At 42.3% G+C, this 16842-nt stretch overlaps 1 protein-coding gene across 3 annotated transcripts in view; it reads right to left on the reverse strand.

Moving 5' to 3' along the window:
• KREMEN1 (kringle containing transmembrane protein 1) overlaps positions 1 to 16842 on the reverse strand; it is a 65349-nt gene that overhangs the window by 26985 nt on the left and 21522 nt on the right. For all 3 annotated transcript variants that reach the window (XM_070628662.1, XM_070628661.1, XM_070628660.1), the window contains exon 3: positions 14241 to 14332. In XM_070628662.1, the coding sequence (XP_070484763.1) occupies positions 14241 to 14332 (92 nt within the window). The remainder of the gene's footprint in view (positions 1 to 14240; positions 14333 to 16842) is intronic.

Raw genomic sequence — 16842 nt, forward strand, 5'->3', positions numbered from 1 at the left:
AGACATTTTTGGAGGGCCACTATCAAGCTTACCACAGTAAACATATTAGTGTTTCGTAACCACACAATCAGATGGTTTGGTCTAGTAGAAAAAGCTGTATTTGAGAATAAAGAAACCTGAACATATGCACCAACTGTGGGAGACAGCTTTCAATGATCCCCACCTCCCGGTATTCACACTCTTGTGCAGTCCCCTCCCCTGAGAGTGGGCTGGACTAGATTTTGACCAACAGAATGCGACAAGGTTGATGGGATGCTACTGCTGTGATTAGGTTACGAGAAGCTGTGACTTCTGCTTGCTAGTAGACTCTCTCTATTGCTTTCTTGGCTTACACACTTTGATAAAACAATATGCCGTGTCAGAAAGGCCATGTAGCAAGCAATGAGGGTGGCCTTCAGCCAACAGCCAGCAAGAAACCAAGACTTTCAGTTTCGACAAAGATTGAATCCTACAAAAACGACGTGAGCCTGAAGTAGATTCCCCAGTGGAGCCTTCAGATGAGACTCCAGCCCTGGCAGGCACCTTGATTGCAGCCTTGGGGGAGACCCCGAAGCAGAGGAGCCAGCTAAGCCATGTCCAGGTTTTCTGACCCACTGAAAGTGTGCAACAATAAATGTGTGTTGTTTTAAGTCACTAACTTTTAGGGTAATTTGTTACACAGCAAAAGATAACTAATATACCTATATAATAAACTCTAAATATATGTTTATTGAATGAAGAAATGAATTTATTGTGGGCTATGGACAAATCAACCTGTCTACACCTTAGTTTTCCATCTGTTATTAATTTATGAATCATCCCACTATCAGATGAAGTCTTTCCCTACTTTCTCTGTTTGGCTCCTCACAGTTTATATAACTGGAGATATAATGACATGAGTGGGGCCTGGTCCTAGAAGCACTTCTAGGTCACTTAAGAGTTGTACATTATCCACTTCGAAAGTGAGTCATTTAGACTCTTAGAAAGCATTTTTTCTTTAAGACTGGAAAACAGCATGGGTCCAGTTTAATAAGCTTTATATCCACATTCGTTTTTTGGCATATAAGAATATGCACATGTATATGTATATATGTATACATACACACACGCTTTAATTTCTGCCACCATCCACATCTAACCAGCTCATTTTAAATTGGCAGGAAGTACCTCTGCTAACCCAAACAGTCACCCTTCCCCCTCTAAGCCAAGTGGTTACCCTTCTCCCTTGCGTCACACGTGGTTCAACTATAACAAACATGGCTCACCACACAAATGTTAAAATGCATCTTTCGGAAACAAACCAAATCTCTATAGTAGCAAATGTAAACAGAAAAGCTCTAGGCAGTAGGAGTCCAGTGTTTAGTAGGTGCCTGGCTTGGGAATGTCTGGGTTTTAGGGTTTAAACAAATGCAGTGAGTTAAGCATCTCTGGGGTGGGTGGGGGGTGGGGAATCATATAAGCCGAGTTTGTTAAAGGGACATTGCATATGGAAACCTGAGCCACGCATTTAATAGTTCTTAATAAGAACTACTTGATCATGATCATCTTGGTCATTTACTATGATTTTTGTCTCATTTATTCCATTATGCTCACAAGTAAGCATGTTATTATGTATTAGTTTATAGAGAGCCCAAGGCACATAATCATAAAAGTTAAGATGAGACATAAACAAGGCCATGGGTTGTATTAATGCAGCTGGAACCTATAAACGTTATTCACAATTCAGTGAGCAAATCCAGGCAGCTCACATTCCAGTGGGGCAGAAAGGTCCCAAAACACACCAGGAAGAAGATCACTGGAAATCAGACCACATCGTGCGGCTGCTCCATCCATTTGAACATCAATGGCCCGAAGATCAACCCCGCTGCCCAAATCAATCATTTGCCAGACACTGTCAATTCTACCTCCTAAAATATCGCAGACATCTGTCCATGTCTCTCTATCCACGCTGTCGTTTCTCCAGTTCAGGCCATCATCGCCTCTCACTAAGACCAGTGGATTGCCCTCCTATTCCATCTTCCTGTTTCTAGGCTCACCCTGCTCTAATCTAGTTAGTACGTTGCAACCAGAGTAATCTTTACAGTACATTCCAGGCAGAAGGAACAGCAAGTGCAAAGAACTAAAGCAAGAATGACCTTGGCCTTCGCAGGAACAAAAAGAATGAGCATAACCAGCAACAGAGAGAGGGAAAAGCAGCAGGACCTGGAGAGGTATGCAGGGGCCCTGCCTAAAACCGTCGAAGCTCCCTGGTTGTCCCTCAGGATAAAGTCCAAATTTTCTCACATGGTACACGAGGCCCTGCCTGATTTGTGCTGCTCCCCTTCTCTCCCCTGCCAGCACGACCCCTCTCTCTATCCCTCGGCTCACATTCTATATAAAGGCCAAACCAAATTATAGTGTATTTGCAAATTTCCCAACTGCATATGACTCTGGCCTCTAGACTTTTGCACATGCTATTCCTTCTGCCTGGAATACTCTTCTCTGCATAAGATTGCAGCTTGAGCATCATTTCCCCTGGAAGGCCCCAGGGCCCTCCCATCATCCCTGCCCCTCACAAATAAGGTTAGATGCTCCTGCTGTGTAATCCTACAGCAGCCTATGCTGAGTTTGATTCTAAACACCTGTTTATGTGTCTCTCTCTCCCCAGTTAACCATGAACAACTTAAGGGTAGGACTGTATGTTCTACACACCATTGTATTCCCAGGGCCTGTCATGGTCCCAGTTACACAGCAGATGCTCTAAAACTGTGTGCTGAGTGAACAAGCATGTTTCATGTCCCCAGCTGAAATCCCGGAGTGAGTAGGTAAAGTACTTCCTGGGCAGCAGCGAATGAAGAGCAGAGCTGATCTGCATCACAATGTCCACTTATCGCCAGGAAGGGTGGGCTCGCCTCCTGCCTGCTCACTGTCCTCTTTGGCTACCTAGAAAGACCATTCTAGATAACTGAGTTTTCCATCGAGATTAACCTTAAAACTTAAAATTTTCTCTTTATCATTTGGATGAAACTTTTCTAAAATTAGTTTTTTCTTTAAAAAAATTAATTAGTTTAACCTACTTTAAAGTTTTCTTGGTGGCTTGAGGTCACCAAATGTATTTCACCAAATGGCCCCCGACTATAGTGCTTTTTTACATTCTCGTGTCTGACTTTAACAGTTAATCTGTCTCCTCAGTTACCACCAAGGCTGCTGAACCCTCAGAACATTAGAACTGGAAGGAGTCTTAGCATCTACTTCTTGCTACTGTCAGTGCCTGCAGTCTTTGCTTATCCTCTTCTTAACATGCTGCTTCTTAGGCTTAGAATAAAATTATCAAACTTATCAGAATTATGTGAAAAATCAGAATAAACAGTTTCTAAAAGAGGGAGGGGCTTTATGCTCCCCACTTTCTGCCATTCATATTGCAGCTCAGGAGTTGTTTTTTGCATGCTCATTGCCCAGTTCTTGGCAATATTCCGAAGGGCATTGGAGCTACCGTCATCTGTCCAGAAGCGGCCAGCATTTTGCAGCAATCACAAACACAGGCTTTGGAGTCAGACTGACCCTAGGGTGAATTCTGGCCCGTCCTCCACGGCCTTTCCAAGCTCAGTTTCATCAACAGTAGAATGAAGAACAATAGGGACCTCAAAGGGTTCTTCTGAGAATTAAAGTGAGGTAATGTAAATAAAGTAAACACCACAAGGCCTGGCAAGATAGTATGTGCTGAATAAATAGTGTTTATTATCATCATATATAATAAGGCTTTCATCATTCACCACACAAACAAGAACAACAGGCTTAGTAATAAGAAAAGTAAAATAGCACTAAATTAAAAGACCAAATCAAAGGCAGCCACTCCAGAAAACTGAGTTTGATTCCAGATATTAAAATATTAATCTCTTACGTCTGGCAAGTGTACAGTGCACTTTCACGTAAGCATCTCACATGAAACTCACAGCCCTTTCAGGAAGGCAGGTCAGATGATGTTATTCCCACGTGACAGAGAAGAAATCACAGTTTCGCAAGGTTAAGGGCCTCGCATGGGGACACATGATGAAGTGGAGAGCAGTGAGCTCCAGGGTTGCAGATTCTCACTCCATGTTTTTTTTTCTTGCTGTCCCTGGCCCCCTTTCCTTACAGGGCCAGTCTGGGGAGCCAAATGAAAATGTCTCCTTGAGATTAAAGACTGAACCCTCAGGCACATTGGTCCCTCAATACTTTGTGTGCCCTGAGGCCAGCCTCTGAGGGGTGCCACTGCCCTCTGACTCGCACTGGAAAGTGTGGCTCGAAGTCTCGCCGGAGGAGACACGTCATGTAGTCTTCAAAAGCATTACTGGTCAACTGAGTGGATTTCCAGACCGTGTCCCACCCTTAGCTCTTCCCAGAAGCAGGGAGGAAAAGTCCATTTGAAAAAGGATATTTGTTCTCAAATTCCTTTTTACTTTCAAGACCACTTTAAAGTCCTGTGGCTTGGTCATGCATTTTTCCTGTTACCAAAGAGGCTCCATCACTTTCAATTTTTAAAAAATCATCTTAAAATACAAATAGACCCCTTGTTTATCACAGTGGATGCTATGAAACTCATGACAGTTAATTACCAACATTCTCCTCAGATGTTCAGAGTTCTTGACAGAGATCAAAGTTTGAGAGGCAGCTGAGGGGAGATGGGCCTCTATTTGGATTAACCCAGGAACTACTGTTCTTTACTGTCACAAGGAACTGTTGGGAAGCAATCTGGCAGGCTTACTAAACACCCAGTACATTTGGATCTAACTGCGGCCTCAATGTGAAGGTGCTACACACACCTCCAGGGAGCCGCCGCTGACAGCCCTGTTCTGAGAACCACTTCTTGCCCACGGCACCTTCTCAGAGGATCTGCTGACATAACTTGTGCTCACTGGGGAGACGCCAAAGGACCCCATCCTCTGGCCACAGCTGACTCCCACTGGGGCCACCAGATTCTCTCTCCCAGGAAGCTGGAATTGGGATTCCAGTTAGTGAATTGCAGGTACTGGACTTACAGGGTTCTGTCAAGTAGGGGTTAAGGCAAGCAGCCATATTGGGGCCACATGAGTCGATGAGTGAGCTGATTCTACTGGTCCACAAAGAGGAAAAAGAATGGACACCAAGCTGAGAGAGAGGCAGAGATGAGAGACCATGTGGCCTCAGAGAGAGATGGCAAGAGTGAACACTTTCTTCCTAGGTTCTTGAGACACAGGGATTGGGCTCTGTGATACAGTCCCAATGTCTTTCCAATAAATCCCTTTTGCTCAAGTTAGCTTGCGTGAGTTCTATTGCCGGCAATAAACAATTTCTGACAAAGCCAGAAAGCATACCCATTATGGTCAAAGCTTGATTTGAATACAAATCTTCAGATGGTAATTTGCATAGGAAGAAGTCCTGACTGTTACTATGTTTTCTATTCCAGTGCTCTGACCAGATCTGAGATATTTATTTAAGAAACCAGAAGCAAAGTTCTTGTCCTGTGTTTTAGAAAACTCTTCCCTGGCTCTGCAGAACTTTTACTTTTTCTTATAAGTAAAATCTGCTTCTTCAGAAACGATGAAGTGACTCTGCTTATTTTAAATGTCATTTAACCTTGTGTGGCAGAGACCATCTTCTACCCCAGGGACTCCACCCTGGTGCCTCAGCAGCTGATTTCTCCCCTTTGTGGGAACAAGGACTAAGTACACAGGAGATGATTCTGCTGGTGTCCTATTAGAGGACCAATTGTTTAGAATACTTCCTTCAGAGCATCGATGGGTTAAGTGTGGATTATTCCACCCTCTCAGCCTGTGACCCCTAGCACACTGCACCCTATCCTGTCCATCTGCAACTTCCATTCCAAATCTGGCAGCTGCCATCTTCGTCTAAGTCCTATCACAACATGGCCCCACCCTACCTCTACAACTTTATTCTAAACATCAACTCTCCCTTTCAGTCAGTCTGATCCTTCAAGCAGCCCTACTTGTGTCTGAGTCTCTATCAACTCACCCAAATAAATAAGTAACCACAGCTTTTTCTTCCCCTATGAAATTTTACCTTTAGGGGAAGGTAGTAAGAGTTCCTAAGGGTCCTGACCCCCATACAGCCCAGATGCATCACTGTGGTAGTTCTCTTCTAGTGGGAGTTCCTTCTCTGAAACTTAACTTCCGGTGATTTAATGCGGTAGACAGTCTCCAAAGGAGGCTCTAATAATTTCTCCTCTCCCTGTACACGTGTGTTGCACCCCACTTTAACAGTTGGAATTAATTTCCTCTCCTCTTGAGTCCGGGCTGGCTTTGCGACTTGCTTTGATCAACAGAATGTGGTGGACTTCTGAGTTCATGCCTTAAGAGGACTGGCAGCTTCTGCTCCCTCTCTCTTGGAAGCCAACCACCATAGAAGAGATCTGAATGTGCTACTGAAAAAAGAGGTAGTCCAGGTTGAGGCCTGAAGCCATCTTGGATGTCCTAGCCCCAGCAGAGTCCCCAGGTAAATGCAGCCACTTGATGGAGCCCAGATGAGAGTTGCAGAAGAACTGCCCAGCTGAAACTCAGCCAACTCACAGAATCAGGAGAAATGATAAGTTGTTGTTTTAAGTCACTGGGGTTTGGGGTGGCTCGTTATGCAGTAACAGACAACTGAAACACCTTACTTGACAAAAGGTCAGTCCAAGTTCAAGAGGAATGATACAGCTGTGTCTCTGGGAAGAGGAGCTCAGTTTGTTGACTTGTACTTTTTTTTCAGGGACACCGCAAATATCCCAGGCAAAGAAACACAGAGTCATCTCTTACTCTTCCTGCTGTTTCATCCCTTATATATTCCATTTGTCATCAAGTTCTGTCTTCTTTCTAAATGCATCTTGGATTTAACCCTTCCTGTCTTATCTCACTGCTGTCATCATAGCCCAGGCCCTTATCCCCTGGATTTAGAAATCCATTCTTTGCTCCCCAAACTTCCTTCTTCTGATCTGTCCTGTAAACGGACACTGGGCTCATCTTCCTAAACTGGGGCTTTCAGCATGTCAGTCCCCATCTACTCAACTCTGGCTTTCAGGGTCTGACCCAGTTCCTCTCTGTCCACTCCTCTACTCAGGCAGTTTGGTTCCCAACCCACATGCACACCAATCCCGTGCCCTTCCTCAAGTCTGCCAGGCTATTCCCTGACCCGTGCCCTGACCCATGCAGCCCCTCCACCCTTCTCCGTAACGATGCCTCCAAGTTGCACAACCTGACTGAGCCCTCTTGCCTTCAAATACTCACAGCACTCTATCTCATAATTCAATCTTATTTATATAAGTGATGGGCTGCTCTCCAATTTTCTCTTATGTTTATAACTCAGATTCCTAATTATATCATAAGATTGAGGGTAGGAACTATTTCTTATGTTTTTGTATATTTCTCACAGGCAAGTGCTAGTGTAAAGATTTTTGGTAAAGTCATCCTTATTGATCTGAATGATTTTCCTTTCTTAAGTTATTTGTATGCTTTACACAACTGTGCTTTAGAACATTTTGGAAATACAGTATATATCTGTCACCAAAGAAAATGTCCATTTGGTTCAGAAAGTCTGTATTTTTTTATGGAAAATTAAATAATATCCACTGCCAAAAACAAAGAACAATCGAGCACATGTCAGATCTGAAACCATAAACTGCATTGTAAGAACAAATGTGGGGCCTCTTGTGTTCCCAGAGTGCAGTACCCCACCAGGCCCCAGGGGAATGGCCGCCACGGCAGCTGAGGCATGAGGCACGCTACTGAGCCCCATGGCCAGTCAGATAAAAAAGGAATGACAAATAAAACACAGGCTAGGAGGAACCTATTTAGGAATTAGATGACAGGAATATGCCAATGGTAGTCCATTCCTTGGGGAAAGCACAGGCCACCACAATACCTGCTAGAACTTTCATGTCTACCATGTGCTAGGTCCTGGACTTAGGGTTACGTATATTTTTACTCACTTAATCTTCAAAATAACCCTTGAAGGCACAGATGAGGAAACCAAGGCTCAGGGGAGAATCATTTTGCTGTAAGCTATTAAATGAGTAATGATTCAAACCTAAGCCAGTGTGACTCTGAAGTCCACATTCTTTCCACTAGCTCCTGTTGTGTCTCTTACTGGAAGAGATGTGACATCATGTCATCAAAAATATTTAGTGAGCACCTGTTACGGCCTCCACTGGGCTAGATGTTGTGGAAGACTGTTAAAATATATGGCTCTTTTCAGTGACTGCCCAGGAAGCGGCTTGAGGGGATAAAGCTCCCATAAATTCCATCAGCATCCCTCCATAAGTAAACATACAATCCAAGGAAAATGAGGGCACCTGCTATGCAAATACAGCTTTAGGAGAAATCCTTGCGTTCCCCTTCCTACCTTAAGTTTCTCCTTCATAGAAATTCCAGAGCTCCCTCGCTCATGCCTTTGAAAAACTTAATCTAGTTGGGAGAACAAGAATAAACAATATAAAACATGGTTCTGACAATGCTAATTTGGACAGCCTAAAAGGGTTCAATTAAATAAAAGTGTTAAGTATTGTAATGGAAAGACAGAAGAGGTGAAAAGATTAGTCTGCATAATTCATATTATTAATGTTCATGTCAATATTGCTTGGGCTGTCAGCCAAAGTTTGAGGTTCGTTTTAACTGTAATTAATGATGCACAGAGACGTGTCTTTTTCAAGACGAACTTCAGCCCATGCAATGAAGACAAGGTGAGAGAAACTCTGAGGCCTGGACAAGGCGGCTGATGCAGTGTCTCATGCAGAGTCCAACTCTGGGGAGCCCCTTCCCAGCTGAGAGCAGCTGGGCTGGAACACCCGCAGAGACAGCCCAACATTCTACAGAGTGGCTCTGCTGTGCAACAAATGCTTCCTGGATACCAACGCAGCCTGCTTTACTCCTGGGGCTTGGGATTTCCCAAACCCAAAGAAGAAAGGAAAACGACTTAGAGCTAACAGCTTGAACTGCAGACCCTCTGTCGCCACTGAGTTAATCCTTTGGTTTCCACAATGTCAAAAAGGCAATCTTAATAATTCAGCATACTATCAGAATTTCAAACTCTAATTCCCAAAAAATCCACAAAGAAAACTCTCAAGAATGACCTCAACCGTGGCCTGGATCCATCCTAGGGGCCCCATTTTGAAGGAAATAAAGGAAATGGGGCTGTTCTCAAGTACTGAAAGGAAAGGGCACTGGTCTTGCCATTAGGAGTCCTAGGTTCAAATCCTATTTGGCTCAGTCTAATCCTCATCAAATCACTTAACTACTCCAGCCTCATTTTCTCATCTGAACAACAGGGACTGGGGAGAGCGGACATACCACCTGCTTCATAGGATTGTTGAAAAAGTTAAATAAGATAAAGTGAATACAGTCATGCGTCGCTTAACAATGGGGATAAGCATTAGGCGACATCGTTGCTCTGCGAACATCATAAAGTGTACTCAGACAAACCTAGATGGTACAGCCTATACTACACGTGTAGGCTACGTGGTACTAATCTTATGGGACCAGCATCTACATGCAGTCCGTCGTTGACTGAAACCTCGTTACGTGGAGCATGACTGTGTAAGTGCTTTCTACATAGTAGGTACTCAATAATAGCTGAAAAAAACGCTAAAACATACTAAAAATCAGCGCTGACATTAAAAATAGGGAAAATGCTGACAGAAACAAAACATTTTCTGTAAGTGAGAGACTGCCTTGACCACCACTGCCAAAGTGCCCTTGGCTTTATACTCAAACTCTGAACACAGCTTCAAACTCTTGTTAGGGATCACGATTGGAAGCTTTCAAATCCTGTTTTTTGGGGCTACATTTTTGTAAGGAACAAGAAATCTATTTTAACAAAGTCAGGGTGTCATTTAATTAAAAGGAACTTGAGCCAGGGAAGTCACTGGCTGAGATCAACCAAAGGTCCCATATTGCAGAGGTGTTCTCGCTGACATCCTGTCAGGGCTGGTCTATGTCAATGCTACAATCATAGAGAACTTCTCATGGCTTAAGAGGGAGCAACCTCGCCCCAAATCCCTAATAACGAGGCTTAAAAAGCTATAGAGAAATGTCTCCTTCTGACACGCTGCATTCTCCTCAGCCTTATTACCATCTTCCTGGGTCAAGCCAAGCTCTGTATCCAGACCACAAGACCTTCCATTATGTGGCCCCATCTCATTCTTCTCAGACCTCATCTCCTGACCTTCTTAAAATTTATGTCTCAGCAACACTGACTTTGCTTGGGAATTTGTGTGTGTGCTTGTGTGTGCATGCGCGTGATTGTTCCCTCTGCCTCCAAAGTCCTCCCTACTGGGACCAAACCTAACGTCTAGACCTGGCTACTTAAAGTGTGGTCCTGCAGCTCCAGCATCCCAGGGGCTTGCTAGAAAGGCGAAGTCTCAGGCCTGTCTGAGACCTAAGGAATCAGAATCTGCATTTTAATAAGATCCCTGATGACTGTGTGCACCTTAAAGTTGGAGAAGCTCTGCACTAAGACCCCGCTTCTTCCAGAAGCCCTCTTTGACAAACAGTAACTCCTGCCTCCCATCACGCCAGGGCAGACGCCCCTCTTCAGTGCTCCCAACCTTTTGCTCATCTCACTTATTATAGTGAAGCTTGCATATGCTTATCTGTTTATGTGTCTGTCTTCGGTCGAAAACTAGGGGCTCCCCACAGGCTGCAGACCATGCTATCCTTGTATCCCCCACTTTGTACAAGTCCTGGTATATGGTTGGAGCTTAAATAACGTAATCTGTCACAGCTAATAACTTCTAAAGTCCTTGTGATTTTAAACTTTAATAATTAATTTTAAATAACTATAATAATTAATAGTTTTAATAACTTTAAATAGCTTGTTTAAATACTTTAAATAATAACTAGTAGTTTTAACAAACTTAATGACTAAAACTTTAATAGCTAACTCAGACACCGGTATGCTACGGGTAAGAGTATCACAGTTTAGGTTAATCACATCATACATTTGAATCCAGACACTTTGAATGTTGTTTAAATGTATTCATTTTTTAATATTAAAATTTTAAAATTTTATAAAATTAATTTTTTTTATAACACAAACTTTCAAACATACACAAAGTAGGAAAGAATAAGGAGCCCGTCACCAGCATCAACACATACTCACTTTTTTTTTTACCATTCTTCTTTCATCCATTTCCCTCATCCCCACCCACTCACTCTTTGGGAAGCTAGACTGTTTTAAAACAAATCCCAGATATATCATTTCAATTACAAATATTTCAGTATGTATCATTAATTTAAAAGGACTTAAAAAATATATATATATATATAAAACCACCATACCATTATTGTACCTAATAAAATTAGCAGTGATTCCTTAATATAATCTAATACTCAGCCTGTATTCAAATTTCCCTAACTATTTTAAAGATTAATTTTTATATTGGGTTTGTAGAAACCAGGCGAATGTTTTATAGCAAACAAAAAATAGCTCTCAGAGATGACAAGGTAAATTTTCTTCAGACCCGTGGCCTTAGGCCCAAATTAGCTATGTGAAGAAAATTATATTTACCTTTAAATGTCATTTGCAGGTTCCTCTTCCCACTCACAACTAGATTATTTACTTTTAAAAAACTGTAGAAAACTTTTATAAACAAGCTGCAGGTAAAAAGCCATGCTCAGATTGATACAGGCCCGTCCCACAAAAGCAATGAAATAAAGGAGGATTAGAATGAGGATGATTATTTAACAAAAGAGAGATATGCAAAGGATGGATGTTAAGCCAAATGATTTCCCCCTCAATGGCCAAACCAACAGGATTTAGAGATTTAGAGGGTGGGATCTAGAGGCATGGTAAACTTGATGATACTGGAATTTACTTTTAAAAATCTGTATTTCTTCTATCTGTAATAAGAACTCGGGGTTTCTGAGAAACATACTGGCAGAAGTGGTTTGAAGAGCAAAGCCAATTTCTTCAGAGTTGTTCTCCTTTTAACAGTAAGTTCTGATCCAGGCTCTACAGGTCAAGAGCACAGTTCAAATTTCTCTTTACCCCTTTTTGAATCATACTTCATCTCGGCCGCCCTGCTTGTTTTAGCTCTCTATGTAACACGCTGAGGGGCAGAGATTCCGGTCTCCACACAATGGCCCACCATTCAACCACATTCTGCTTTGTCCCGAAACATTCATTTCCCCCTGGCTCCTGCTGGGTCTGTTATATTCAGATATGAACTTTCCAGGAATCTGATCATGTCACAGGCCTTTTTCTGTATGACAAATTCAATGCTAATCGTGAATAGTGGGCTTCACACAGAGGGTTAGTATTATTCATGAAAATTATGACTCCACATCCAGAAATAGGGCAAAACTGGCCTAAAATAGGCAGGCTCTATCTCAATTGAGTCCACTAGGCAATTACCGAGGTCTCTTGCTGCAAATTGCACAGGAGTTTTTCTCAACTATGTTAATCAGACACACTAAAAGCACAATGTTCTGCCAGACTCAAGGTCTGAGGCTCGGCGTGATGGGGACCCTGGTGCCCACAGGACAAATGGAAGGGTTTATCAAAGAACCAAAACAGACACTCCCCCTCCCCTCCCAAACCAAGTACTCCCCAGTTTTCATTCCCAACTTCTGTACACCTCCCTACCCAGACCATTTCAAGGACAGTTTTAGAAACTCTGAGAGGGTTACCAAAGGGCCATAATAAAGGGAAATGATGTTTAATTTTCCTTTTTTGGAAGAGTGAGGCACATTCTGGCAAAAATTACGAATTAGAGGGGTATTAGATGGTTTGTACCATTTTGCTACAATTCTCTCTTCTGGAACTTAGTTTCAATGACCACATGAGTCAGCTCCCACCGGCCCAAATTATATTTTATAAATGCAAGTTGAGGATTATCTTTCCAAATAAAAGCACCCAGATTGAAATCCCCTGTTCGCCATTCCTGAGAGAATGACATAGGCTGGTACTAAAAGACTATCTTTGTGTAAAACAAATGGACCGAAGAAAATCTGCTTTCCTCTCCCCCTGCCCCTTTCTTCTTTACATAACTAGAGCCAAATGAGATGTTTTCCATTTTAAAAATTTGATTAAGCAGACTGAGCAAAAGCCCATTCTTCTGGTCTTCACTGTTTTCTCAGTTTGGGGATGGAATCAAGGCACACTCGGGTTGGAGGACAGTGAAGTGAGGGCCTAAATGCCAGGCAGAGGCGACATTTGGAAGCTTAACTTATGGAAGGTGAGCACGAGCCTGCAGCACCCCGTCAAGGGCTGCCCTTTCTCCTGGAGGCCTCAGAATGCAGACTGCTGAGTGGGCGTGAGTGAGAGGGTCCCAGGTCCCGGGGGAACATCCCTATCACTCTGCAGACACAGCCTCCTGACTTGAGGTGTGAGAAACGTGGCCGGGCAAGGAGTAGGTTTAAATAATAAGGAAAAAACAAGCCAAGTAGAATTATTATGAATGAGTTGTCCTTTTCTTCAGCTCTAGGAACTAAGAAACCCCGCTCCTCTGGCATAATTAAAAAGGATATTATAAACACTACATTAGTAAATTCCTACACTGTACCATGTTTAGTTTCAGTTCCTGTGCTCTGAATCTTCTCAAAATATTTTCTACTTTGTTTTAAAGTATCTTCCTAAGATTCTCTGCCACACTACATATCCCCTGAAGGTCAGGGTATCTTTCTGCCTTTGTACCTTGCATATAGTAAATACTAAATATAGGAATGAACGCATGAAACACTTAGGAAACAGGCATTGCAGGAAAAAGCTAAAAAACTGGGTTTTTTGGTAATAGAGAGGAACAAGCTGTGTGTTATCATAAAAACAACAGAACATATCTTTATGTCAATGTGAGGAAAAGGACTATCGCATTGGCTTTGGAGGGTATCTAATTAGGTATTTACTGAATACCATTTTTTTTTTAGGGGACATAGCATGTCAAATCCAAATAATAAATGGTATCATAACTTAGTTTCACTGTCTACAAAGGGGTTCGTCATTCATTCTAAAAACTTCATTCCCAAAAGTGCAAAGTACTTTTTTTTCTGGCCTGCTACTGAGCTCTTGCTGTCTCTATCCATGAAAGAATCAGCATGAGAAAATTAATAAGCAGGAATTCTGGTTGGGCTTATCCATCAAGGGAATGGGGTCCTGAGAGAACTGGACATCCGCGTTTCTGAAAAGCCTCAACAAGAGAAGTGAAAATCCCCAGCTCAGGAAGGCTGCTCCTTTCACCTGCTTCACAAAATCCACCAGCCTGAACTACCTGCCCTCCGCCACTCTGCACTCAAGGGTTCAGCATCCCGAAACTTCAGAGGGTGCATCAGTCTTACTCTGGCAAGCAGGTATCTCGCAGTACTTCCAGTAGACACCGTCCTCGTGCTCCGCCACGTAGCACCAGGGGCTCACATCTCCATCTGGGTTTCTGTTAGGGAAAAGGACACAACCAGTCACATTTCCCTTGCTTTAAGTCAACTGGCTCATTGTTTTTCAGTTTTACCAAAAAGTAATGCTTCTGTGTCATTTCTAATAATTGGTATCTATCTCAATGGCACCTTTTAGGAAGAAGAAAAAAATGATTAATACTATAAGAACACATTCATCCACTCCGACATATACTTCAGAGTTTAGGGGCTGTGGCCGGGGGAGTGAGCAAAGGCGAAAATATGTTTACACAAATTCAGTACAGCGTAACCGCGACAACTGACCACTGAACAAACCATGCCAAACAGCACTGGCGCCTGAAGCGTGAACAGTGGAGACGTCCACAGCTGAGAGAGCACATGCGGACAAGAATGCGAAAGGACGCAAACGGTCAGGATCGGGGTATGGTAACTATAGTCAAAGGCCCTAAAAATATGCAAACTCCCTTTACTCGGCAATTTCTCCTTTAGTACTTTATTCTAAGGAGATCTTTACTTATAAAGATGCTCACGGCAGCATTTTTATAATATTGAAAAGTTAGAAACAACAAATACCCAACAACTAAGCATTGGTTAAATAAATACGTTATACCCATATAAGGGAATGCTAGGCAGCTAGTAAAAATGTAGTATAGTGACACATTTATTAATATGGAAATATATTCACAATGTCTTGCTAGGTTTTCTTAAAAGGTAGTTCTAAAACACGATGGATGACACAATCCCATTATTTGAAAAGATGTATTTAAGGAAGGATATACACCAAATCCTTGAAAGTATTTATCTCTGGATGATGGGAGAATTGGTAATTTTAATTTTTTTTTCTTTTTTGGATTCTATTTTCTTATTTCCTCTACAATGAACAACACTGTGTAATTTTTAAACAATAAAATAGAATTCACATAATATAGACTCCACTGACAAGATTTCACCAGGATTAGGCTGATCCAACTCATGTCTGATTGAAATGGGTCTTATTTCTACCTCAAAATATTAACTTCTCAAGGGAATGCAGAAGAAAACTATGTTAAAGAGTTTCAGTTAGAACATGCAATCCTGTAATCCTGGTACCTACTTCTGATATTTCAATAATATTTTTAAAAGATTTATTTACATTTCTAAATGAGTGGCTTGGAATAAATGCCCTTTGGGATCTTTTTAACTCAGAGATGCCGTGACAATAAAGGGCATGACTGCTGAAATAGAGCAAAACATGGCAGAGGCTCCTGGACACAGAGCAAAGCCTTGCCTTTCTTCACTGCTTTCCAAGCTCCCTTTATTGAGACTCAGAACACTGGAAACCTGACACTCCGGTTAGGCCGGAAATGGGCATAAAGACCCTGCAGCCGAGCTTTGGAGCAACCCCTATCAGGCCTGGGAGGGATAAGCCTATTGTGCGGCCCAAAAGATAAGCCGCCTTGTAACACAAAGGGTCCTTTTATTTTTTTGTGCCCAAAGGCAGGTGCCAGAGCCAACTCTGTTCTTCCCAGTCTCCCTGCCTTCCCCTCTAATCCAGATATGTCGATCCCAGAGAAGTGCGTTCCCATCACTCCCCATCTCTCAGACATCTGAACCGTGATGGGTCTGGAAACATGGCATAAGACAAACATGGTTTCAGATGTCAGCCGAGAAATCAAAGCAGGAGAACGGGTACAAAGCTCTTCTTCAAACAGTATTTCACTGCCATCTTCCTCCCTCTGTTCAGTGTTCGGCTTTGATGCAGTATTTGGTAAAGACCTTAGAAAACAACTGTTTATTAACAATGTCAAAACCACTCCGAAAGGCATCAGAATAGCTTAATAAAGAACAAGTACATTCGTCTTTGACTTCGCCACAATGCTAAAACGAAAGGCCCGGGCTCTCTGACGTGATAATAATCTACAATTTCAGCCTCCCTTTGTTGAAGTGTAAACTGGTGGTTCAGGTCTGGTACATTCCTTCAAATCAAAGGAGACGGCTGCTGGCCGGGCTAAGGAGGAAGGTGGCTGCCCCTGGCTCTCACCGCTCTTTAACGCCTGTTTCCTGGTGCATTTCTGGGAGCCTATGGGTAGAAGTGGGAGCCAATCTATAAGGAAAGAAATTTGTCATATGAATTAAACCTCATTGGAAATTTAAAATTTACTTAAAGTCAGATTTAAAAACTAGAGCACTTCTGAGAAGACTTGCTTGATAGAAAACAACAGAATAATAAAATAAACCAAGAGCCCACTACTGAAAGACACTGTAGAGCCAGAAGATAAGTAATAATGTAAAAACAAACACTGGTTTCTCTTCCTAAACACTGTTCCCAACCCAACCCAACTATTTCTACGATTAGAAAAACTTAGGGGAAAGAAATAAACCAGAAATGGAGTAGGGTTAACTTTTTTAGTTATGCAAAAAACTGTTAGTGAACACATATAACTTTGAGAATGAAATGCAAAAGAACTACTTAATGAGGATGCGTAAGCAAAGTGTGAAGTAGCATATACATAAATTGTTACCTCTGGGAAGTGGAGCTGGGTCTGGAGGA

This window comes from Equus przewalskii, chromosome 7 (genome assembly GCF_037783145.1).
Source record: "Equus przewalskii isolate Varuska chromosome 7, EquPr2, whole genome shotgun sequence".
Lineage (NCBI taxonomy): Eukaryota > Metazoa > Chordata > Mammalia > Perissodactyla > Equidae > Equus > Equus przewalskii.